The sequence below is a fragment of the Clarias gariepinus genome, chromosome 17 (assembly GCF_024256425.1).
Source record: "Clarias gariepinus isolate MV-2021 ecotype Netherlands chromosome 17, CGAR_prim_01v2, whole genome shotgun sequence".
Classification (NCBI taxonomy): domain Eukaryota; kingdom Metazoa; phylum Chordata; class Actinopteri; order Siluriformes; family Clariidae; genus Clarias; species Clarias gariepinus.
Window position 1 is genome coordinate 7846716 of NC_071116.1, and position 27214 is coordinate 7873929.

The 27214-nt window shown below is 43.0% G+C and overlaps 1 protein-coding gene across 1 annotated transcript in view; it reads left to right on the plus strand.

The window, feature by feature from the left end:
- Positions 1-628: 628 nt before the first annotated feature.
- zmiz2 (zinc finger, MIZ-type containing 2) overlaps positions 629-27214 on the plus strand; it is a 35649-nt gene continuing 9063 nt past the window's right edge. The window contains exons 1-7 of the mRNA XM_053516259.1: positions 629-1194; positions 22488-22593; positions 24343-24457; positions 24836-25029; positions 25522-25705; positions 26370-26594; positions 26795-26980. Coding sequence (XP_053372234.1) covers positions 22544-22593; positions 24343-24457; positions 24836-25029; positions 25522-25705; positions 26370-26594; positions 26795-26980 — 954 coding nt within the window. The 5' untranslated portion in view covers positions 629-1194; positions 22488-22543. The remainder of the gene's footprint in view (positions 1195-22487; positions 22594-24342; positions 24458-24835; positions 25030-25521; positions 25706-26369; positions 26595-26794; positions 26981-27214) is intronic.

Here is a 27214-nt window from a genome sequence, read left to right on the forward strand (position 1 = left end):
TAATAATAATAATAATTTAAATAATAATAATAATAAAAAGTCTAGTATAATGTACTAGATATTTAAATATATTTTGTATTATTACTCCAAAGATTTGTCATATGAAGTTCTTGCATTTTAATTACTAATAGTATATAAATAGACACATAGGAACAAATAAATAAATAAATAACACACACACACACACACACACACACACACACACAAATATTTAGTACCTAGTCTGTGCCTCATGTCAAACGGTGTTCTATTGTACTGAGTAGTATGCAGGTTACATCCCAAACCGCACACTGCTGAAATAAATAGTGCCCTTAACCAGTAATAAATGGTGCACTTAGGCGCGCAATAAACAGCGTGACTAAAGTAGGCGCGTGAGCGAGTATGACAGACTGTCGAGTGTCCTGGTGCGCGGTTTGGGACGGGACCCGCGTCATCGAGCGATAGTCATGCTGCTCGATGTGCTGATCTGTTAATCTGGCCTGAAGAGCCGCGGAGGGGGAAGTTCAGCCCGGAAAGGGGAGGGCGGCGATGATGATGATGTTGATGAGGGGGTGAGTGACAAAAAAATGCTTCTCTTTTCTTCTGAGAGAGAGCGAGCGAGCGAGAGAGAGAGAGAGAGAGAGAGAGAGAGAGCGAGCGAGAGAGAGAGAGAGAGACTCCATCCCCATGAGCTCATGAATAAATTATAGCGGCTCATTGTGCAATAGAGGGAGGAATGCGGTTGAGCCTGGCAAAATACAGCCGAGTGGGTAACGTTACGGACTGTACAGACATACAGAGAGAGAGAGAGAGAGAGAGACACACACACACACACGCGCTCGCGTTTCAGGAGCTCCGAGTGCTCGCTTGCTTCAGCGCAGCCGCCGATGGTTATGCCGCGGTCTCACCGCCAGACTCCGTGCAGCTCCACCGCCAGACACGCACACCGAGCTTGGGACGGAGCTCCAGCACTGCTAGCGCGAGCTCTTAGCTCTTAGCCTCGTGTCTCGTAGATGGATTACAGGCAGGACTGAGACGGCTATTCGCGGTGTCGCGTCTTAACTTCAGGTTAATTTAATTCAATTAAAAGGGGAAAATAAAGGATTTAAAAGAAAAGCTCATTGTATCCGGCGGAGGAGCAGTCAGGCTTCAGTGTGCTCCAGCCTCCCGAGTCCTACACCCGAACAACCGCGGGCAGCTGGAGCCAGTCTCAAGGTAAGACTCAATCATGTAAACGTTAGCTACACGGCTAATCACCTCGCAACCCGACTCCATAAACCTCCTTTTATTTCAACACTTTTTTTTATTTCTTTTTTACTTCAGCTAAATTCGGTTTACATTTCGATTCCGTTGCCGGTGTCCCTTTTATTAATTATTTATAATCTACTATATTTTTAAATTCATGCTAACAGCTGGCTCAGACATGCTAACGCGTTAGCATTAGGTATGAGCGCTCAGGTTAGCAAGCTGCTTAGCAACTCGAGTTAGCTCTTTTACGCTAAAAGGTGCTTCACACCAAGCGGGCTTCATGGTTCTGGTTTAAATCCTTTTTCAAATAAAAAGCACAAACCAGGCAAATCTGTTGTGAGATGATCTGTAGAAAATGAGGAATTAATATTAATATATTTTTGTGGTTATTGTGGTTAGTGAGTTGAAGTGAGGTAGATGGACGGGTTGAAGAGGACGGACGTCGAACTTTCATTCTCCTCCTGAGATCACTTTAGTCTGATGTCGGATTTGATCCATGTTTTTTTTTTTTTTTTTTTAAATACATATTTTTCTTCTGTTGCACTGAGATTCTTACCTGAAGTGCAGGAAGGGCTGTTTTGTGTGGCTTTACGTTTACATTCTGTTTAAACATTTTGATTTTAAAGCAGTCAGTCAGTGGTGATGCTGGGTTTGAACTCAAAAGCTTCTGTTCAATAATTTGAAAGTCTAAACCACTCAGGCGTTTGCAAGTACTTGTACTCGTAATTACCCATGTTTCCTGCTCATTTCCAACCTATTTTTATTTCCTGTATGTATATATGTGTGTGTGTGTGTGTTTATGTGAATGTATGTATGTATGTATGTATATAATATATATATAAAATTATATACACACATTTACATAGTGTCTGTGCTCTAACCCCTGCCATTACTGCACTGTGAAATCCTTTATTACCAGCTTTGTTAGTACGCAGGTTTCCCAGCACAGCATTATACAACATTATCCCCTGGAGCACAAAGGGTGTAAGGGCCTTGCTCAAGGGCCCAACATTGGTAACCTGTCGGAGCCGGGGCCTCAAACTTTCAACCTTCTGATCAGAAACTCTGAGCCTTAACACACTGAGTCACCACCGCCATGGTGATGTTATCATGCACTTGTCAAAAACTGTTCTCTATTTGCACTTTGTCATATTGTGTGGGTGGCACGGTGATGTCTTGGTTAGCACCGTGGGCTCCAGGGCAGAGGGTTCAATTCCTGCCTTGGGCCTGTGTGCGTGCAGTTTGCATGTTTTCCCCCCCTGTTCTTGGTGTGTTTCCTCTTTTTTTTTTTTTTTTCCCTCCAAAATTTGCCTGTAGCATGTGTGTCTGTCTGTGTGTGTGCTCTGTAATTGATTGGTGCCCTGTCCATGGTGAACCCCACATCATGCCCAATGTCTCCTGGAATAAGCTACAGACTTAAGCAGTATAGAAGCTGAATTGGCGTGTGTATTATTACAAGTTGCACCATGCTCCTGGAGCAACTCCCATTCATTTCCTGATGTTTCTAAGCCGTGTTTGAGCACCATTAATGCCTTTGCACTGTCTTTCTTCACCTTTGATGCCTTACACGATGGAAGCACTCTGGAAAAGCCATGCATCATGTCTTGCAACATTCAGATGTTTGATCGATGTCTGCTTGCACGTGGTCGGTCATCTGCTTTCTCTGAATACAGAAAAGGTGGTGATGGTACTGAGGACAGATGGTGAGGTTCTTGTGACAAGCCAGGATCCACAATACAGGATTTGTGTATGTGGGTCAGAGAACAGGTAGGCAACAGATGCCCTTTTACAACAAGGGTCAAGTCGTGGCCACCTGGTGCCCCCTTTTTTTTTTTGGTTGACATCCTACTGTTCTTTGTCTCGTTACAATCTAAACGAACGTCTTAAAATAAAAATAACCACACATTTTATGCGGCTTAGTGTAATGAAAAACTTAAAGGCGTAATAGTCAATTCTTTGCTTGTAAACCTGAAATACATGTCTATCGAGGTGCAAGTGTATCGAGGTGCGTGAATATGCGTGTCTGGAAAGTTTGTTTGTGTTTCGATAGTGTCAGACAGGCGCTTGTAGATCCTGTGGGCGGAGCTTCATAAACTGTTTAAATGTCAAAAAAAAACACACTGAAACTGCACGGTTTATTCTAAATAGATTCAGTGATGCATCATGATGATGATTTATTTAATTTTTTTTAGCATGGCGATTCATGTACCACCACACTGACTCGAATTGATGATAAAAATCGATTATTATTTTTATCATGTTTGCATTTGAGATGGTAAAATGTTGCCATTTTTCCATAGTCTTGCAGGTGAGTTGTGCTTTAATGCTATTCACACAGCATCCTGTGTGGTACGAGTAAATTATTTGCTGGGTTTGTTTAGAAATTTAAACAAAATATGAGAAGAAATATAATATTCGATCACGATCTTTTGTAAAATCGTGGTATTTGCAGAATTGCAATACAAATCGAATCGGCACCTAGGTATTGCAATAATATTATTATTATTATTATTATAATAATATTGCAAAATTACACAAAGTACTGTAGTTGAAGTACTTGTGGTGGTTTGTTTGTTTATTTATTGTTGTAATGTTATGGAAATTCTTGGATCTTATTATCTGCACTAGTCAGTTGCGTAGTGTAAATGACTTTTTCTTCAACAACCCATCTGGTTTCTTTTGTCTAAAACGGTTGTGCTAGTAAACTCCCTGGCACACTCTCTCTCTCTCTTTCTCTCTCTCTCTCTCTCTCTCTGTCTCGATGAGGTTTCTGCAATCCTATAATTACCCGCATTCTTTTTTTCTTTTTTTCTCCTTTTCCTCCCCGTCAATGAAAATTCCATATGATTGCATAAAAATACTGGTTGCATCCTTTGCATCCTAGAAATGCATCAGATTGCCGGCAGGAGGGAGCTCCCGTGTGCACTTCTGATGTTGCCGACCATCCACCTTGGTGGGGTGCTTTTCTGTTTGTCACCACAGTGAAGCGTCGTTATCTAAGTTTTAGAAGCGTTCACTATTGTCTGTCCGTTTGCTGGATGCCCTGTTCAGTCGTTTGTCAAGTCAAGACAAAGTTTTGCTTGAGACCTTTTGAGAACAGACTGAATTAAATGGTACCAAGCGCCTAGGTGTTCCTAATAAACCGGACAGCATGTGCTCTTTTATTTCATATAGGCCCCTAGAGTGACAGGCAGTGTTTACATGAAGCACTTCTTGTCGTAAGCGTTTAGTAAATTATTGATAAGCGGTCAGCTTCTGGCTTTCTGTAGATCTCCACGCTGTGCGAACCAACGCTGTACCTTGACACCCGTCTCACTCGTGCAAGAAGGAGTCATACAGGCTGTTTTTAGATGTCCTGGTGAGGTTTTTTTTTTTTTTTTAAAGAACTTTTGTGATTGATATTAGTCAGAACATCCCACTCATTTCCGTTCATTTCTTTGCTCCTGACGTAAGGACGTGGGTCATCAACAAACAGATTATTTTCGGACGGTTTGATTCACACTTTCATAGAAGAGCTTTCCTGTGGACCAGCTTATAAACACTGAGCGAGGAGGAGAAGCTTTTTTTTTTTCATATAATCTTTTAATCACATCTTAATTGAATCCACTACCTTCTGTTCGAACATATTAATAAGCTCTATCAATTAACATGTCCTGGGAATAAGCCAGCATAAATAAATAAATAGTGCAAGTACACCCTTAAATTTATAGTTTTCTTTTTCCATTTATTATTTCATAATTTTTAATAAATTTTTTTTTAACCTTGGACTGTGAAAAAAACACTTAGTTATAAGGTGAAGGGGGGAGTACTGTTTTTTTTTTTTTTTTTTTTTCTTTTTTTTTTTTTTCTTTCTTTCTTTTTTCCCCTGACATGTAAACTCGAGTCAAAGAGATAAAAACAAAAGAAGGAGCAGGTAATTTAATTTGGATCTTGCTCACGTCTCGAGACAATGGATGATTTAGGAGGATTGGCTTCCTCGCGTCTCGAGTCGCGCCTTTAAAACAAATGGCTCACACGCTTACTGAATAAACGGTTTATTTGGCATTTACAGTGCGCTCGTGAATAATTTGTCATGTGAACAGTCAGGATTATTACACCTTTGTTTTTTAATATTTTTTATATAGGGAAGGAATAATGCACATGCAGATTATTATTATTTTTTAATTGGCGCATGCTCTTCAGCGTGGTCCGAGATCGTCAGCATTTGAATTTTTTTCTGGACGTGTTGAGTTGAAGATTTAATACACTTCGATTGCAATTATCCCACACTTAATATTAGCTTAAAGACGGCGATGCAGTGGTAGCTGTAGAATCTTTGGCTCGGTTCTTTTGGGTCAAATCAAAGCCAAAAAAATGTAAAAAGTTTTAATTTGCTGGTAAAGGTGACCATCCCCCCACAAAAATAAGCAAATTAAATAAATAGATAAATTAATAATAATAAAAGATGCCAGCAGCCATTTTCAAGCGCACGTGATGGTATAGCACGTTATACACTCAAACGAGTGACATTTATCAGATGGTTTGACTGTCGTATGCTCCTGAACCATTTATTAATTTATTTTTAAGCACTCTTGTTATTGAATGCTGTGATATCACGTGCGCTGCTACACTTTCTTGCACTGTTCTTAGTGAATGTCCTTGGATAACATTTTATTGTGTAGTGTTACATTTATTAACAACATAAGTTATTCTAAGTAGCTTTTCTCCTTTTCCGTCGGATGCCCCAGATACCGAGTCAACTAGAGACAGTTCTCAGATACAGTCATCGTTATCAGATCAGTTCTGAAATGGATCAAGACAAACCTTTTCAGCGTTTTCACACACCCGGGATGGTTTTAGGGAACACTTCGCTTTAAAGTCTGGTGAGAACACAATCATTTCACACTCGGGAACTGTGCCTGAGGTGGTCTCAGGCACTTTACAGTGTACTCATGCAGGGATCGGCTTAAGAAACCAATCAAACCTAAACATAGAAGTCGAATGCTGTTTGGACGCACCGCTATCATTGCTGTCGGCCTCTCCCGAAATCTGTGTGCACCCACCGATCAGCTTTTTTTCTGAAATATTAAAATGAATTATACCAGTGGGAGGGAAAGCAATCAATTTTGATCACAGCACAAATCAATCACTCCTAACGGTTCACTCAAACGCCCTCGGGTGCGCTTGCTTGCTGTGCACCAAGATTCCGATGGCAGCATTAAATATTCGTACTGGTGCTCCGCAATAACCTGTCAACGTGTGAACACCGTCTTAGTCCTCTATTCTGTCCATCCTCATCAGTGCACTCGATGCTCAATCAAATCAGCTGCCAGTGCTTCCAATACCACAATAAGCACCATCTCACTCATCATTTTGTAAATGATAACTCGATATATAAAAAAACTATGTATGCTAGCTGTATGTTAAAAAAAAAAAGGTGGGGGGGTCCTTTTTCTTGATTTAAAAAAGTTGGGAGAAGTTTAATTCAGCGAACATGACATCATCGTGTCTTCATGAAGGCCGCTCTCTCTTTAACCGAGTGAGTTTATATTTTTGGCACACTGACCCTTATTCTTTTTTTTTAGTCGGGTTTGCTTCATAGTTGTGGTTAAGGATTACAGACTTATAAAACGGCGTAATGTGCAAAGTGATGAGTAAATGACTCGGGCAGGAAATGACCTTGACTGGGGATTTAAGTTCGTTATGAATAACCAGCAGTTACTACTAACGCACCGTGAGGAATTTCTGAAACAGCCACACTTGAATTTGTACCTTGCTATAAATATTGTCCTCGGTTTGCTTTCGTCAGCATGTTATTTGACATTGAACATTTCTATATCTTTCACTATCTCAGTCCTTGTCCTCGTTTTTTTCCTTCTTTTTCTCTCTTCTTTTTTTTCTTCGTCTGGCTTTTCACAACCGCAGACCGAGCCATGCCCTCCGCATCTTAACAATCGGCCCGCACCGCCTGCTCAGATCAGCTCGTTGTGGCTGCGCTGAAGGATCGCTCTGAGGCTCGCATTATGTCAGGTTCAGCTCTCGAGCTCCAGTCTGCGGTCGTTGTAGTTAATAGGGTGGGATTGAGTTTCCGAGGAATGCCCCCCTCGTTAACACACAAACAGGCCGCCCCTGAGACGGGACCCCCTGCTCGGGGGGAAAGATGTGCTTTAAACAAGTTTAATCAGATCTTACAGCGGCGGCGGCTTCTCACTGTGATGTGGAGGGGGGGGGGTTTGACCACCATTAAGCATTAAGATGCTGAAAATCAATCTTGTTGTCAATATCTGAGATGGAAGTGTGAGACGCAAAACCATTCCATGCAGACTGAATGTTCCGTACCGTGAGGTTAAAAATGACTAAAGCCTCAATATCCGTACAGTCATCAGTGTGCCAGACGGAGGCTTGGTCGGACGATCGGTCCTGCGTTAAGTACTTTACCCTGGCGCACTGGGTTAGATTGAAATTAACACCGCAGGTTGCCTTTTGCGAGCAAAGCCTTAAATCTTCAAATAGATCTGTTTCAAAAGAGCAGAGTCACCTAACAGCGAGCCTGTATGGAATAAAGCTTGAGCAATACCCACACGTAAGCAGTCCTGTATGTACGAGGGCATGTCGTTTTCTCTCCGGCGTTAAACGTACGCGCGCTTGGGTGCGGAATGTGTAACTATTATTCTGAAAGCATGCATTTAGGGATCTGGTATAGAAAGTAGTAGAGATGAAGAAGGTGTGGCAAATAATTCATCACCACACTGACTCCAAAATCTTTTTATTTTTTATGGGTCATTTTTAAAACTTATATGTTTTGCATTTGAAAAGAGGAGGGAAGGGAAGAGGGGTCTGGATCACTGGCAGCTCAGGATTTATTTTTTATTTTTTTAGAATTGTAACAAAATATGGGGGGGGGGAAGCATATTTAAACACCTCGTGTCTCATTTTAATACAGGCTGCTTGTTTTTTTTATTAAGGCGCATCCTTCATCCTTCCCAGGTCACATGACCAAAACGTGTAGATAAACTAGGGACTTTATAACGTAACACAGACAAACGCACTATGTTTTTGTTTAGGTCAAGAAACCAGACAAAAGAAAAGACTTGTGTGTATGTGTGCGGAGTGGAGTGTCCTTATTTAAAGAGAGTGCGTGAAAACTCCTCTGTAAATTAGACAGAACAGATATTTAAGGCAATGACATTTTTATGAACTCGTGTGTTGTTTTTTTGTTTTTTGTTTTGTCACCACGCCGTTGTCATGTTAGCTTAAACATTAGTGATAATTAACTATTCTTATTAGCATCAGCCCAGAATTTTTTGGTATAGCGGTAATCCTGTACAGCGCTAGCATCCTGGCATCAGAGAGCAGATCACACACACACACACACACACACACACACACAGGTGTAACTCAGACCACAACACGAGTGTTAACAGTGTTAAAGTCGACAGTAAGATTGAACAGGCTAAAGATCAGCAGATATCTCTAGACAGATAGACATGCGCATACACACAGACGCCCCTTTTCCCAGTCTTGCAGTGCATTTTCAGACAGATGGAGAAAGACATGGCTGACCTTCTATTGACTGGCTTAGTGCACAGTAAAGATCTTTAGTAGCTGGCTGCTTCATTACTCTCCCTCTCACACATCTCCCTGATCAAAAGCAGAGGTCAAGGGTCATCGTCTTGAATAATAAATGGCAAATCATGGCCGAACAGCTCTGCTCCATGGAATAGGTACGTCTGTTTTTAAGACAAGACGGCATGTTCTGCACTTTCTCTTTTTTGAAACCTTTAAGCCAGAATTTCGCTGGTGTTCTTTTTTAAAAAAATTTTTTTTTATCAAAGTCCATCGGTCCATTTCGGCCCGATCAGAATTCCGAGGTGTTCGCTAAACGGATTCCCCCGTGCCAAGAGTAACCTGGGAAACCCACAGTCACTTCATTATAGCAGGGGAAATGTGGGGTCGAGACTCTGGAGCATGTTCGAGTAGAGAGCGCGCTTTAACGTCGAACACGTGTCGGCGTCAGATCTTTTTGTTACGGAGGTGTAATGGCTGTTAAAGAACGACTACAAGGCCTATACACCCCTGGGATTGGGGGAAGGGTTGGGCTGCGCTGCACGGTGGGGGCAGGTTACTCTCCCTTTTTTATTATTATTTTTTTTCTTCTTTCCCTTTTTGGGGACAGCTGCCGTTTGCTGTGCAAACTGATGTTCCTTTGCTCCCCCCAGTGTGTTTGGCTACACAGGAACAGCTTTGATCTTTGTAGGCCACTGGAGGGGGGGGGGTTCTTTTTTTTTTTTTTTTTTTTTTGGACCGCTTGCTTAAATTGCTCCTGTAGGCACCAGCGGCCTGGGGGGACGGGGGACGAGGACTGTTGATTCTTCAGAAAGATGAGGAGGGGGAAAAAACACTTTGCATTGGATAGAGACACCGTTGCACATTTATATCAGCCACTGGGAATCTTGAGAACATATGTAAAGAGTCTAGAGATGAATAACGAGCTGTTCAAAGTGTCATTTACAAAATATGCCGAGTTACGCTTGTGAATGTCATTTACTGTAGCGTCGGTGTGATATTGTGTGTGTGTTGTTAGACTAATTCTTTCTCAAGATGCTCTGAAGTGGCCTAGTGAGATGTTTGAAGCTGGTGTTTCCTGCATAACCATTTGATTCTGTAGTCCAGAGGCTGATGTATCACTTCTTGGCCTCTTGAGAAAATCCATAGACACCGCAGTGGGTTCAAGTGGCCTGCCTGAGCAACCCAAAGGCGGATTTGCACTTAAAGCCTTCAGGAGAATGGGGAAAGTCCTTAAAGTGGTGAAAGAAGGGGCGAAGTTTGGAAGCTGAAGACAATCAGTATGGAAATTAGCCATTTCTCAAACGCTGTTCGTTTTTTAATTCATAAGTATAAATAATGAAGGACAGGAAAGACACGAATCACAGAGTTGATCCATTCCTATGACGAAACTGCGAGCACTACTCATGTAAAAAAATGAATAAAAAAAATAATAAAATAAAAGCAGATCATGATTATTAATAGTCATGTTTAATACTAAGGAACATCTGGGGAAGCAAGTCATCACTTACTTATGTTCTAGCAGATATAAATAGTTGTTCCTTCACAAGCCCTCCCTCCCCTTCTTTAAGTTAGTAAGACGAAAGAATTTCCATGAGTGGAAAACTTTTTACTGTCTCACACACACACACACACACACGCCGCTGACACCGGAGACTCCTTCCAAAAAATGGCTTAAAAAAAACTATAATAAATAACTTCACAGCTTCACCACATCAGAGGTCACAAAGTCCAAATCCTGCCGTGAGATGTACAACAAATCAAACTATAGAACTAACACATTTCTGTGTCACAGCATAATTTATTTATTTAAAAAAAAAATTTACTGCTGGAAAAGTCAAACCGAAACTGAAAGTGTAGCGCTGATTTAAAGGTTGTGCAATGCGTTAAAAAACAAGAGTTAAGCACATTTATTTCAGTTTTTAAGCATACACCATGTGAAAAATCTTACTCTGACAGTTGAAGTGCATTAAAGCGTTAATGTGAAGAAAATAAAAATAATAATAGGAAAAGCCTCTCTTATATCTGTTACACTAAGTGATTATTTAGTGAAAGATTCCGATCACGCGTCATCATGATGAACGGCATCATTATGGAAACGCAGCGGATGGTGAAATTGCGCCTGTGCGAATCTAATACGTGCTCGTCAGACGTTTTCTTTGTTTCTTTCTTTTTTCTTTTTGTTTTTGCAAAGAGTTTCCTCGCGTTTTTCCCACAAGACGCTCCTCGGGTGTAGATGTTTAAAAGCTCGGAGAGGTGGCACGGCTAAACTGCGACGTCTTGATGTGTTTAGTGAATATTTCAAACCATAACACCTTTTACTCGTGCATTCCTCAATCATTTTATCTCAAGATTTCTTCAGACGTCTCTTTGAAGCCCTGCTTCGGCCCTATCCTGAATATCAGCTTCGAGGCCTTGTATTAAAAAAATTTTAAAATGTATTATTGTATTTGATTTGTTTCAGTAAATATTTTCTAGTCTGCAAATCTGGACAGACACGTGGCACGTTGTGACAATAAACAATACATAAAACCGCAATATATAAACAAATATCCTGTTTTAGAAGAAAGGCAGCAGAGATAATGTTGTTCATAATGTTGCCCTGATTTCACACAATGGACGACGTAGATCTGTTAGATTTTTATTTTTTTTCCTCCCTGTAAAGTCTAATCTTTCCATCGGCGCCGTGCTCGGCTCTGGTTCAGTCTCGCTGCCACTCTGCCCCGCCACGTGGCTGTTCCCTAAATACGCCTGTATATATATATTTTTCCCCCACTCCTTTAATCTGGTCACCAGAGGAAAACCGCCACCGTGTTGTCACTCACACACTCTCGACATGGCATGCCTGCCTTCCCACATATAAAGAGCAACAGGTTGTGTAGAATTTATCGCCGCGTGGACCAATGACGGGGCGAGGGTCTCAGAGCCGTGTGTCTGCGCAAGGAGAAACTTCATTTGCTTAGATTAGGGTAACATTCGAACATTTAGTTCAGAACACAAGCCGCTTTGCATCAGCTGAATCGCCGGCTGCGTTAGTTTGTTTAAACCCACATTAGGCCTGCACAAATAATTACATTCGTTAGTTCAGCAAAAATGTTCCTATTAGCATCACAGTAAGGCATTTCTCCGCTCATCAAAGAAGCTTTCAGATGAATATGCGGAACAGTTTGCTGCTCCGAGGACTCGAAAGGCCTGTGACGAGAAGCATTTGCTTATTATTCCACGAGTTTGATTTGGATTGGAAATTAAATTCAAATCACGATTAAGTGCCGCACGTAGAATGTATCTCCGGTACAAGTCGACTCCCCAAATCGCTCACTTCCTGTTTATTTCCTTCAGAACAGAAGGGAGACGACGTGGAGCGAAGAAGCTCAGCTGGCCGGTTTTAAAGAGCTCCTTGCTCGGGTTCTTCCTCGGGCTGAGCCGAGGAACGGGTGTACAAGGTCACCCGGGGTTAATGGATTCTTTGGTCTTGGTGACGGGGGACGATGCGCTCCGTGAAGGATGCCTCCTTAGCGTCTCGTCGCATCGCAGTCCCTCTCGTGCTGGCCGAGTGTGCAAAAAAAAACAAAAAAACAGATGCAATCAGTTCTTGCATGTTGTAATTTCCACAAAGATCACAATGTTCTTATCACTACATTCGTATAATTGCCGTGTGTCTTTTTTTCTTTTTCTTTTTCTTTTCTACTTATTACAAATCACTCACTGGATTTCCCGCCAGGATTTCTGCTGCTAAGAACAAATAGCGTGTTAAATTGATACTCACAAAGACCCAATCAAAAGGCTAAATCTTCTCAAGTCAAGTGCTGAAAAACCTTTATTGTAGAAGGTCTATTTTTATTATTAGTTAGAGCCATAAATTAGTCTTCGGGCAAACGTCTAATGCAAATAATATATACACACACACACACACACACACACACACACACACACACACACACACACAAGTAAATAAAATTCCCCCTTACATTCCCATACATTGGATGTCCTGGATTTTACAGACTCTCTGCCTGTAGGTGATAGCAGCCGCCATAAAGTAGTTTATCTTAGCCATTCTGGCACTAAGAAGCAATAAAACTGTCCTGATCTTTAACCTTTTTTTTTCTTTTCCTTTTTTTTGCATGTTGTTATGGATGAGGTGGAGTCTCCTCTGAATGACACCTCCGGTGCTTGAAAAGTCGTACAAGATTTATGATTGTAAACAATGTTGAAAATTATGTCTTGGGTCGAAGAGGTCGTAACATTTTAGATATTTGTGATGAGAGACGCCTAAAAAATGATTAAAGAATGTGTAATAATAGAAGGGGGGAAAAGGACAAGTGTAAGGTGGAGATTAGTTTTGTAATTTGGTTTCGTTCACTTTGTACCTTAAATGATTTAGGCTGAATTATGTGTCATTAGTGTCATTGCAACATGCCGCGGGTTGTTTTTAGCCGAGAGTATGACTAACATCATGTGCAACACGCGGGAGGTGATTTTCTTTCTTTCTTTCTTTCTTTTTATTTTTTTCTTTTCATTTTTCCCAGCCCAGAGGTTCAACCCACATTCCAGTCAGCCACGAAAAATCCCCAGAGTGCTCATAGATGTGCCAGTTTGTAGTAAAAAAATAATAATTATTGACTGTGAAATTCTGAATAGTGTTAAATACGGAGACATTTTAATAAGACAAACTTCATGAACATCCTAAAAAAGCTTCATTTTGATTAACGAAAATGTTTTGTTAAGTAAGCCTGATTTTTGGGCAGATTTATAGAGAGCTCATAAACCAGAAATATCACGATACACATCAGAGAAGTGTTTTCCATGTTTTTATAATCGCAGTATCAAAGATAAGGAAATTGTGTTTCATACCTAGTCATGACTGGATTGTCAGAGGATCTAACGTGTTAAGATAAAAAAAATTTTTTTAAACTTAACGAGGCAACCATTTGTCTAACAAATCTGAAAGACCATTAAGAGAATAGAGTGAAGGACCAACAACAACAGCAGCAGCACAAACTTCATCCGGTCTTCATCTATGAACTGAAAGGCACTATAAAAAGGACGCGGCACAAAACTGATGTCTGCGCATCAGTTGTTTACAAATATATTTCTGATATTTTTAAACAGTGAAGGAAAAATCCAAGATGATGAACACACACTGTATTGAGGATTTAATAACTAAAACTTTTACATTTGCAATTAAGAGCATATGTTCAGATTCACTTTTGTCTTGGTTAGATCGAGATGTTGTTTCGTCCTTGAGGAGCCAAATTAACGTCATTGAGTGAGAAGAGCAAGAGGAAACGATGAGAGCTAAAACCCGTCACATGTCATAAGTTGTAGAGAACAATGCAGTTATGATTCGTAATTTAATTTTATAATAATTTAGTTTTAGATATAACTAATTCTGCACTGTATTTAAATAGGAACGTTAATTTTATCACAAATCGTGCACTTTAAATGCCGCCGATCTGCCGGTTTCGAATTTGTCACAATCCCACTCATTACAGCGTGAGTGCTAATTAGTTGAAAAATCGTGCGTGTTAGAAGCCCTGCATGGGCGCTTTGGAAACCGCTGTGTGCCCACAAGTTAAGTGTTAAGACTAAACTATTCTCACACACTGCCATCCCGTAACAGTAAGAGTGAATTATTCACAGAGTTTGTTTAGAAAAAATAACTACAGCGGATGACCGAGATGCGCGTTGCTGAGTAAAAATTTAGCTTTTTGTAGCATTTGAAGTAAAACAATTGTAGGTTTAAAATCGTATCATAATCGCGAAGTAATGTGTTATTGAATTAGGAATCGGTTTCATGTTTCATCAACGGCAGTCCGCACACACTGACCTCTCGACTCTTCGTTTGTAAAACTCGCCGCACGAGCAGACGTCTAGAACGCGCAACGAACGTAAACACAGCTGAATAAAATGTCAAACTGGACAAGTTCATTTCGAGGTTGATGTGAGGTTGTACTCATTCTGAAAAATAGGCTCGGCTGTTATTAGTCAGTGCGGCAGTCAGGACCTGCTGGGTCTCAGTAGAGCCTCCTAATGGTTGTGTGACGTATTTGCGCAATGCATGCTGGGTAGAAATATGTCAGCTGCTAAGTATTTTTTATATATATATATATATATATATATATATATATATTTATATATATATATATATATTTATATATATATATATATATATATATATATATATATGTATATATAAAAGGTCTGGTGTTAAAATTATATATATTTATTTTATTTTATTCTCTGATCTTCTCGCTGCTGCTCTCAAACCCAGTAGCTTCCACACACCGTGTTTGTTAAGGACTTGCAAATCTGCCGGGTACCAAATCGACGTACATTTGCATGCGCGTGTGTGTAAATGTAAGCTAGGAAGAGCTTGTGTGTGTGTGTGTGTGTGTGTCATACTGAAATGAGTCAGCACACAAGGGTGTAGGGGTGGAACTCCTCGTCTGATGGATGCCGTGACACCACGTCGCGCCCCCGCAAAACTCTGACCCGTGCTTCGCTTCGTGACGTCACCTCGCACTCGCCGTCCTGTTTTGCTCCTTCTGATGCTTACGGAGCAGCTCTGACTGGAAACCCAGCCGCTAGTTTTATCTATCAGTCCGCATCTTTGATTCATAGCGTGCTCACATCACATCACAGAAAGTGTGTGTGTGTGAGAGAGAGAGAGAGAAAGAGAGAGAGAGACAGAATGTGTGAGGTTTTATTTCCTGGAAAGTCGGCTGCATTTCTTGAATGTCCTCTGAGCTGATTTTACTCGGTAATCAGGTTAACCAGAATTGACCATGTGCGAGGCCACATGTGTGCGGCTGAACACATTTCTGCCTCTTCATTTTCTTTTTTTTCCCCCTCTTTTTCTGTAGTCACCACATGTAAGACATGACCTCAAGCGTTGACGCGCTAATTTTTAAAATTATTTGTATTTTTTTCCTGCCTGCTTGGTTACACATGACTGAATGTCGTCAACTGACACCGAGAGCAGGCGCTTTTCTAGACAACCACGTAGAGAAAAGGACGCTCACAGCTTTATTTTTAAGCCCCCGAAGGCCACATGTGTGAACGGTGTCCTGAGCTCACCTCGAAAGCTTCCTAGATGAATAATAAAGTGTCTCGTAAAATGTTTAGTCTTAAACGAGTGGGGGGGATGTTCATCATTCGGTTCAGAGAGCAATCAACTAAAAGTAAAATTCTGGAGTGGTGTTTAGACGGACGGACAAGCCGAGCTGGCCACTTAGCCCGAAGGCATCATTGTTCATTATACAAAGCTAGAAGTCACTGGTTAACTCAGTGCAGGGTAAAGACAAGGTGAAACCAAGGTGCTATCATTACATACGTATTATAGCATGATTTATAAGTGTTTATGTAAGCGTGCGACCCGGTGACTCCAAGTATCAGTGCTTGGGCGCGACAGCGGCGAAAATAATTCTGCACCCTGATCCAGATCTACCTTGCCCCGCGGAGCCTAGCTCCTCAGTACGCCTTTCTTGCCCGGCGTCGAAAGAATAATGTGGCTTTTGTCAGCGTGGCAGAGCCAGCAGTAAGCTGTCTGTGCGCTAGTCTCCATCGGGTGCTTGTGTCACCGTTAATCAGGCGAACCATCAGTCAGTCAACCTGTTTTCTCCCCTTCACCACCACTGAAAGAGAGAAAGCCATCACTGTGTGCGGAGTGAGTCACGTTGCAGGGGAGAGAGGGAGAGCGCGAGCGTAGGGAGGAGGGGGAGAAACCGAGTGTTGAAGTCAGACAAGTTTATCAAGCAGAGGCCCTTGAACGAACCAGCCGACTCTGCCTTTTATAAAGGACAGTCAGCGGCGTAACAAAGTCGTTAAAGAGGAATCAATACAATGTGGCTCCATTTGCATTCGCGGCTGCTCGATTCAAAGCGCCTCATGCAGGGAAAATGAGTTTTAGAGCACCGGGAGTCCAGCACGAGCAGCGCACTGTAAAGGAAATCTAAGAAATGTTAAACACCTCGATGATGATTTTTTAAATGTATTTATTTTTAATCTGTTTCTGACCAGACCAGATGTTGTACATGTCGTTACTCAACGTTGAAGGACTTTTGAATGCATGAGCTCACATTTTGTTTATGATTCAAAGCACAAATGCTTTACTGTGTGAAAATGTTTTTTTTTTTTTTTTTTTTTTGTCATACCAGCGCGGCGACGCTTGTGTTCGAGTGGTGTTCGAGTGTTAGACGTGTGAGTAAGTTGTGCCTGATTTGACTTTAGCATTGTAAAAAAACACTAATGCCTGGTATTGTTAATCACTTGATTTTCATAAGCCCTGATTACTTTCATTTCCTGTCTAAACAAGATAAGCCATCTTTTGAAACCAAAGCGTGTTATAAAGTACCAGTCGAAAGTATGGACACGCCTTCTAATTTCATGGTCTTTGTGATTCAAAAAAATAATAGTAAATTATTATTATTTAGTTCCACACTGTAACACATTTGAACTTTGAACAGATGTATTGAGATGTTTCTGCTACTCATGATCTGTGAAGCCTTCATGACGGCTCTAATCTGAGGTGCTGTTTGTTAATCAGTCATTTCTGAGGATGGTAACTCTAAGGGCGTTTTTACATCAGGGGCACTTTGACTGTTCTCAAAAAAAAAAATAATAATCAAAGTCGGGTTAATTTTGATTAGTGAGAACACAATCTTTCTGCACTAGCCAACAGAGTAGCGTACTCTGTAACGGATCGGATCAGATATGAAAGCCAGTCGTACCCATAAAAACGGAAGTAGATTATTGGTCTCCAGGCGCCAGTATTATCCTCTTAACAAATTTTTCCCAAAACATCAGTAATATTAAGCATCACGCGAAAATTAACATCCTTGTTCTCTTCTTCTCTTTCGTGTTTAACGGCGGCTCACAAACCAAGTAAGTGCATACTTCCACCTGCTGTATCGGAGTGTCTTCCTTGGCAAGGTACAAATCGACAATGTAAAAAAACAAAAATGCAAACATGCTGTAAATTTACTTATTTTCTAGCAACGAAGTACAGTTTTGGTCTTAATTTCCTGTGAAGGTCTTCATGAAAGCCAGTTTCATCCTCGTGCACTTGATATGCTGTTTCACAACAGCGAACATTCATGTCTTAAAATAACAACTGGTTGTTGTTGTTGTTTGTTAATTAACTAATTCCATATAGGTTATTTTCATAGTCTTAAAATCTCAAGTGTCTCAACTTTCGACTAGTACTGTACTTTGTTATTATTGGTGTTTGACAAGCCCGATCCCCACTTACATAACATACGCTCACATAAGTTCGAGAGAAAGCAGAGGCACGTGTCTCTGCGTAGTCTTTAACTCGGCTAGGGTGAAGTATACCGGGTATTCCTGTGTAACTTTGGACTCGTGAACCGAGAGAGAGGACGCGCGACGAAAAGGGTGGAGCGCTTGACCTAGAGGAAACCCTCACTGCACCATTAATTGTGCTGAGCAGAGATAGTCTTGTTCCGCTCTGCCGCTGCAGCTCCTCAGCATTGGCGCGTTGCCTCTCGGCTAGACACAAACAAAACTTACAAACCACTTACAGACGTCTCGTCTCATGCCCCGGCACATTCGTAGCAGCAAGTTTGTTGTCCCAGGCTTTAAACCTCGACCCGGTGGTAACGTGGTACCTGGTGGTGACGTCTGATCTGTTTCTTTTCGAAGGGAGTCGTCAGAAGAATGCTAGGGCTGTAGGTATGAGGAGGGCAAACAAGCTTAAAGCACACAACTGAAACACTATGCAAACCCAGCTGACCTGCGAGACGACGCGTGCGTAGTTCCCTCCCTCATTGCGCATCGGAAAGTAAAGGACTTAATGTGCGCTCAAAAAAAAAAACTATTCAAGGTGAGTCTAGCAATGAATGATTGGTTGAACCTGGTTTTTATACAACCAACACAGGAGATTCATCAAGTCGTTCCAAATCCATGAATTTGTGTGTCTTTGGTGCAGTGTCGGCTTTTCACATTAAGACCCTCGGATCGGGAACACTTGACCCCAAAGTCTGGTTCATTTCCAGGGGGATCGTTCCTGGTCAGCGTACAAATCAGTCTTGTGTTTAAAGTAAAAACACCCCTAGATGGCTGGATTAGTCCAACTTTTTTTTTTGTTGTTTCTTTTGTTCACTCCCTTGTAGAGCAGCGAAAGCCATATACATTCACCCAACTGTGGTTTGCACTTCTCTCACTGGGAATTCCCCAACAATCCCAGCACATTTCTCCCAGCTGCTGCCTTCCTGCCCCCAGAATCCAAATCCCTCCCGACAAAAGTTCCACCGAGCCACGTTCAAAAGTGACACCAGCTCCCAGACCTTCTATCAATACCAAGAACCCAACAGCTTAGGAAGGAAGTCCCGCCTCTCCTCATCTTTATCCGCGCTTTAGGCATTTACATCCTCGAGGTGAGTGCGCTTCAAAATCGACACGGCACTCAGGTGTGAATTGCAAATCCAACAGGATGCTAATAAATGAGGTGCTTTAAAAGCCCCCCTGTGCAGGTGCTATTCCACTTCTGCGAAAAAAAGAAAAAGCATTTAATAGCGTTTAATATTTCAGATTATTAATGGAGATGGCACGGCAAGCCTTTTTAGTTTATTAGTTGACATACTGTTTGTTTGCGTGTGGACTTTCTGTCCTGTTGTCTCACTCCTGAAACCTGTTCTGTTTACAGTTGTGTGATGTTTAACGATTTTTGCAATGCTTGTCAAAAGTGTTGGTCAGCCCTGTGTGTGTGTGTGTGTGCAGGAATGTGTGTTATCAGACCCAGTCTTCCTGTGGCTCCTAATCCCCTTCCCCCTGGCAACCCTCCCCCGTGTGTGTCTACTCCTCAATGTGTGTGTGTGATGGAGGCCTCTAGAACTTCACTCCTCCAGTCCGGGGACACAAACTGGGAGGGGCTGCTTCTCCAGTCACATGACTAGCATTGCCCTCACTTTGGCATGGCGGTCCCGAGTGGGTTGTTAACTCGTTTTATTGTCTTTTAGTGACGCTCTATTCTGAGCTATCGCCTCATGATGTGACGTCACAGAGAAAATCTCCAAAGATTAAAAATGAGGTCCTGGTCTAACGCACAGCGATCCACACTCCTGGACCGGCTTCTCACCAGAACCAGCTGTTTACCCGTGTAGGATCCCTGTTTTTTTTCTCCCTGCCCTTTCCCTCCGTTCTGCTCCACTACACAGTTGCGCACTTGAAACACACCGTCTCCTAAGAGAGCTGAATCTGCACTTCGAGTTGTGTGTGTTTTTTTTTTATTTTTTTTTTAAAGAGCGCTGACACACGGCTGTTTCTGCGGCCTGTCGGAAATAAAAAGGCCCGCAGGGCCTCTGCAAAGCGCAGGCGTGTTTAGTTAAACGCTCGGCACACGCGCTCGTCTAATTAGACCGCGCTTTAACGGATTACATATTAGATACCCGTTTCTGTTTTTTAAAGTCTGTATTCCTGGCTCTGGTGTCCTCGCTGAGAATTTCCTGTTCTGTGAGGACACAACCTGTACCAGGGACAGAAAAACAGAGAGATGGAGAGAGAGAGAGAGAGAGCAGGGTAAGAATAGACACTGAGATTTCACAAGAAGCAGGGAAATGGTCGTTAGCAAAGTGTGGTCTGGTGATGGCGGTGTGTGGTGGGGGTTACAGCAGCAGGATCTGGGCACTGCAGACAGGGGGGGAGGAATGCAAGATGGCTAAAATCCACCTATGAAAGAGCGAAAAAAAAGAACAGTGTGTTCTGTTCCTTGTGAAGGAAGAACAGTTTGAGACATTATCCGTCTCACACACAAATATAGAAAGACAGAGCGAGGAAAAGAGAGACGGGAGATGATGAGGATGCTACCCAGGGGCTCGTAAACAAGATCCAGTGGTTCAGGACTGTGTGTGTGTCTATGTGTGCGCGCTGAACGCATGCTGCCAAGCTGTGTGTGTGCGCCTTCTTTTGGCTGCCGCCATGACGCATAGCTTATGCTTTCTACGCTTCTAACTGCTCATTCAGAAGGCAGAGAGAGAGAGCTGCAGTGTTGCGTCCGGCCGCGACCAGCTGATATGCGTTACAGTAATTTGTAGTACGTGGTTGTAGGATCGCCGCTCCTAAAACCAAGGCTGAAGGGGCTCTCGAATGCGCGGCGCTAATAATCACAGAGGTTGGCTTTTTGTTCAAGTGCGGACTTAATTAAGCGCATCAACCGTGCAGCGGACATCCTCGTAATAAAGCACGGCGAGCGGCGTCCAGGTGTCATCACGAGGCAAAAAGCGCCCTTGATGCGCCGCAGCAGAGTGGGACTTTGTTGTTGTTATTATTATTATTATTACGCCTGGTTATCAAACACGACTCATCCATGTAACACTCCCCTCCCTTTTCTGTCACTAATCACACACACACACACACACAGATGTACAGTGTATCTATGTATGTATTATATATATACACACGTGTGTGTGTGTGTGTGTGTGTGTGTGTGCAGCATTTCTCTCTCCTCCTCCTTCTCCTCTCATTATCCCTGTAGGTGACCCTCGTCTCTCTTCCTCCTCCTCCTCGCTCAGTCTCTTCTCCATCCCTCGTTTTCAAGCTGTAGGGCGTCTGACCTAAATCTGTACAGAAACAGTGAGGGGCGGAGGATGAGAATCAGGGTGTGTGTGTGTGATGTGACAGGCGCCGATGTTGGCAGCAAATTAGCATGTCTGTTAACGGTGCTTACCCTCGAGATAGGAGACACCGAGCCACAGAGGAATCGAGTGAGAGAAGAGGATAGGATAACACTCTCGCGCTCTCTCTGATGAAGGGGTGTTTGTGTTTGGGGGTGGGGGGAGTGTTGGCGTTACTTAACGAGCGTAATTCGTACACACGCACACACGTGCGTCCACAGAACGCCCCGACGAGGCAGCAGCGTCTTCGGAAGAGGTTCCCCTCTGAATAATTGATGGGGGGGTTGAAGGCGTTATCTTCAAGCCGGACTCGAATCGCACACAGACCGCCACGAGATCCTGAGCTGCTTTTTCCACACTGCATTTTTCTCTTCCTTTTGAAATCAAAGCGCTATAAATAGACCCATCGCCTCCCTCCTTCTTTCTCTCTCTCTCTCTCGATGAAGAGGAGGAATCTATAGCCAGTGGTGTTTAGAGCAGGGCGTTCTCACTCGTCCACAAACGAGTCTTAAATCCATCATCTCCATCCCTGTAGTAGCGCGCACACACACACTCGCACACATACATGTATATATTCACACATTCTCTCTATCTCTTTTTCACACAGTCTTTTGTTTCTTCTTTTGTCTTCATGCTCTTTCCAGCCAGAAATGAATCCTCTCTCACACACATACACACACAATCTCCAGCACTGAAGGGAATCTGAGAGGATCGTGCATTTATTTATTATTATTTTTTCTTCTTCTTCTCTCTCTCTTTCTGGAAATGCAGTTTCTTTGTGCACTTCTTTTTTAGTTCTGTGATTGGTGTGTGTGTGTGCAGCTTGAGCAATGATTGGGAAATGAGTGTTGTGGAAGCGTGGGGGTGAGCGGAGACGAGTCCCAGTGCTCTGAGATTAACCCATTCTACTGAAGGGGCTGAACTGTAAAGCCGTCAAAGTAAAGCTGCACAACGCCACACACACACACACACACACACACACTGCACTCACATGCCCTCGGTGACTCATAACGAAAAAACAACAAGCGCACAAAAAAAAAACCTTTTTGTTTCTGACATTTTGTCTCTGTTGTCTCTGTCTCTTAGACTGCCTGCCAGGTTGACGTGATTCGGGGTTCTCAGCTGACCCCCACGTTCCTCCGATGAACCCCATCAACTCCATGAAACCTGCCCTGCCTCCAACGCCACACAGGTGCGTGTCAAGTATTTTGTGTGCATGTCTTGTTGTTAGTTGTTGTTTTTTTCCTCTCTCTTTCTTAATATGTGCGTGAACAAACAAACAGTCTGCTCTGTTCAGCTTTGCTTCATTTGTTAGTACACTTTGTGTATGTGTTCACCCACACACACTTCCTCCTCTAAAAACGGTAGACTCGAGCCCCTAGATGTCTCGATCCGTCACTCGTTTCCTCACGTTCCCAGAAGACTCAAAACCACATGCATGAGACGCGTCTCAATACCCTTATGGTGGCTTATCGTTCCCACCGATGCAGCGTGCTGAACGGTTACTACTGACGAGTGTGTAGGATACTGTAATTAAAACCCCAGATTAATTGATAGATTTTTATTATTTTTAATTTTTTTTAACAAAAAAAGTTTTGTGACTAAGTTCTGACACTTTCCTGTGAGAATATGATCAGCGAAGATTGGTTTTAGAAGTGGACCCATGGGCTTTGCGACTCTTGAACCCGTTGCCCGTGGTTCGGATGCGCCCTGGCGGTGATTTGAATCCTGATTGGCCGCGCTGTCGGGCTCCGTGTCGATTTTGATTGGACGCCTATGGCTTTGGCGCCGGAACAAGCGGTTTCCTGTTTCGGTGTGGGTGGGTTGATGTGAGGCCAGGGGGAGGGGAAGAGGGGTACGATGAAAGTGCATCTGGTGGTGGTCTTTTTTTTTTTTTTTTTTTTTTCTCCTCCTTTCTCTCTTTAAAAAAAAATCAACCTCCCATGGAATGCTTTGTGCCACTAATGTCAAGCCGGTTTGCTGACTTGACCCCACAACCGCTCAGAGCCGCCGTATATATACATACCAGCCTGCAGGCCAGCGGTGAACGTCCACCGATCTGGAAATAGGTTCAGTACGGCTCTGGGTGCAGCTTTCACACTTCAGAGTGACTGACTGTACACATGAAACCTGTGTATAACTTATTTCCACCTGATGTTCTGTGTACCAGTTACAGCCTGATGGCATCGATTAACGCTACGGTGTACGCTGGGGATCTGTCGGTATTTCTGTCATTAGGATGCTTATTAATACTCTCACCATATCAGAATGAAAAAATTCAGTTTCATTTCAAAGCGAAACGAGGCGGCGTGTAATCACAGGCTGATATTTTTTTTTCTGTACCAGCCGTATTTTCTCTACTTTGATCCGCTGCACAGCCTAATGTAGTTTGGCTAATTTTGGAAAGATTAAATGAGAGCAATCTGGTTTGATCCAGTTATACAGAAAACAGTAGGTACTCTAACACACACACACATCCACGAACACCAACACTCTCTCTTACACACACACACACACACACACACCCCTCCCTTGGCATCGCTACTCTTTCCTGTCTCTAAGTGACTGTAGTCGCCATGGAAACATTGCGCCGAGCACCTCTAGAGCATGTGGCTGTAGCACATTCAAGTCACACAAAGACTTCCAAACACACACAGAAAAAAATGCTTTCTCGTTCTCATTCACACACCGACTCTGTTAACGCCATATGTCAGTATCTCATGAAGACATGAGCGTAAAAATCCATTATGTCATTTCTGCTTTGTCGATTCTGCAATCAGATCAGCCTACAGTAGGTAAATCAAACATTCACCACCTGCCCAGTCACATGGTGAAAAGAAAACGAGTTAAAAAAAAAAAAAAAACAGGGAAAAACTAGCGTTTCTGTCTTTTCCGATAATTTTAACCTTGACGTCCTTTAAATGCTGTCCTTCTTCCACAGTGACGGCTCGTACCCCTATGACCCAGCGTCCTGGCAGCAAGGCACCAACCAGCCCCCCGGCTCCCTGTCTGTGGTAACCACAGTGTGGGGGGTTACCAGTCCTTCACCCAGCCAGGTAAGCCTGGCCTCATTAGCATCTGAAAAGATTTTTCGATTTATTTAAATAGATTTGTTCCTCAGCGTTGTTCGAAACTCTCAAACCTATTGTGGAAATTCAGCAGGTTGGTATTACATTATCGTTTCTTTAATAACTCCTTTGCATGTATGGTGGAATTGGAATAAAAGATAATATAAAAATGTTGAATGAAATCAGATTTAAAAAGTGGTCAGTGTTTAACATACTGTATTTTACAAAGATAACCATTTTCATTAAACTTGATATGTTACTTGATACTTTTTTTTCATCAATCAAAAAATAAAAAAAAGTGATGTCATTCATAATTATAGAGAAGCAAATAATTAAACAACGATGCTCTCTTTCTGTGTTCATTAGGTATTTGGTGCTCCTATGGGCCCGGGTGGCAATTCAGGTGGTGGTCACATGATGCCTGGCAACAGCCCTGGCATGAACTCTCCACAGTTCATGGGTCAGCAGGGCTACCCGGAGCCTAACAAGGGCTACATTCAGCAGGGGATGTACGGCCGGCCTAGCGGGGGCTACCCGACCGGACCTGCGTACGGCGGCAGGTGAGAGGGAGTCCACGTCTCCGGTTGTTAAATCATTCTCCTCAGGGCTATGATTAAACCTTTTGAGTGATGATGCAGTAGGACGACGGCAGTGTTTTGGTTCGGCGTCACTGCTGCGGGGGCTGAGCATGATCTCACTCCGGCGTGTTTCAGAGAGGAGTCCCGCCTCGCCCCGCCCCTGCACTGTGACTCACCTAAGCCAGTCACGCACACACATTGTTGTTACTCTGACAAAAGTGATTTGCATAGCAATATATCTTTGGACTCTGATCATTTGCTTTTGCTCTATTGAACACTTCAACGATGAGGCGTTCTACTTTGCATAGCAACACGCATAATCAGCTACGCTCACACACACCACCATCGAAAAAATATGTAACATCTGTTCCTCAGCGCGGCCAGTAATGGGCTCCTGTTGTGCTGAACGGGAGCTGATGCGAGTCAGCATGTGAATGACGGCTTGTTTGTGTTTTTTGCCTTCTGTGTTTTTAGTTACCCCAATAACGGCGGAGGATCCCTCGGGATGCCTCCTCACGGCGTCCGTCCTTCTACCGACTTCACGCAGGCAGCCGCCGCCGCTGCTGTTGCCGCCGCCGCTGCCACAGCGACCGCAACCGCCACGGCGACCGTCGCCGCGATACAGGAAAAGCAGAACCAGGAGATGAACTACGGGCCCGTAAGCAGGATCCCTCATTTTGTCTTTGTCTGCTTTGTTGGTATCAGGTCATCTCGATCACATTTTGACCACAAAGGATGTATAATAGTACGGAAAAAAAAAATTTATGTCACTACTCGACCAAAAGCCAGATGACCTTTATTTTGACATTTGCTTCATTTTGAGATCAGTGGCAGGAAAACAAAACGCATATCCACTGTAATATTCTTCTTGATGGAGGTGTTACAAGATTTCAGCTCAAATTTCTTTTTTCCTCATCGAGCACTCCGTGTGTGAAATATAGCATGCCTATTGTGTGGTACAATCTTATGGTTGCACCCAATATGCCCTCTGGTGGTGGAACAATATATCACACGTTACCTTTCAAGAATATGGCTTTAATTACTCCAAAAAGAGATGCTTCCCCCCCAACTCTTATTATATGAACAGACTTTACACACTGGCAGGTTGGCAGTAGACATCACATCATAACTGCGGTGTTAAGGGCGAATTTGATTGTCCATGATTGTGACCTAGTGGCTGTTTCACTATCTGAGCCCAGTCCATGTCAGTAACGGGCAAATCTCCAGCCATTGTTTAAAGCCTGCTAGGTCTGATGGGTGTATGTGGGTTTTTTTTAATATTTTTTTTGTGTGTTTTTGTTTTACTACTTTTTGCTGTGCAGATGGGTGGTGCTTCCTCTTACAACACTCAGTTCATGCCCCACCCTGGACCCCGCGGCCCACCAGGCATGGCTTCCTCGGGGATGGTAAGCTCCAGACCCCCGTCAATGGGAGCCATGTACGGTTCACAGGGACAGCGTATGCCTCAACACTCCGGTTACCCCGGGGGTCAGCAGGGTCCTCCGCCACGACACCAGCAGGGGCTGAAGCGCCCTTACAACTCTGAGGTTAGTAAAAAGAGGCACCTTTTTTTTTTTTTATTGTATTTTTTTTTTTAGCTTTTTTTTTTTTTTTTTTCTCAGTTTCAGCATTACATTCTCGTACTCGGGTGTTTTCAAAACTTCCTCTGAGCGAATTGGTAATTTGCATACCATAATGCATTTTAATTAGTATTTATCCTCAGTCATGCAACCGTCCTCTCTCACAGGGATTTCCGGGGCAGCAGTACAGCTCCGGGATGGGCGCAGCTGGTCCTTACCCCGGCCAGGCCATGCAGTACCACGGGCCCGGCCCGCAGCGCTCGGCGCCTTCGCCTTCCTACACGACCCACAGAATGCCGCTTCAGCAGGGCCAGTATCCTGCAGGACCAGGAAACCCAGGCCAATATTACAAGGTGGTGAAACCGACATGCCGTACTTAGTCGCAGTAGAAAACAGTTTTTGACAACTCTTTGCCTTTTTGCAAGCCACATGTGGCACTCTGTAACAAGCTAGCAGTATCAGATTTCGTGGTGAAGAGGTTCCTCCTTCTGCATTTTGTGGTAGACAAACTGCTGCTTTGTGAGAGCAGTAATGCTGGAATCTGATACGTGCTGCTGCCTGAGCGAACACGAAAAGACCTTGTAAAT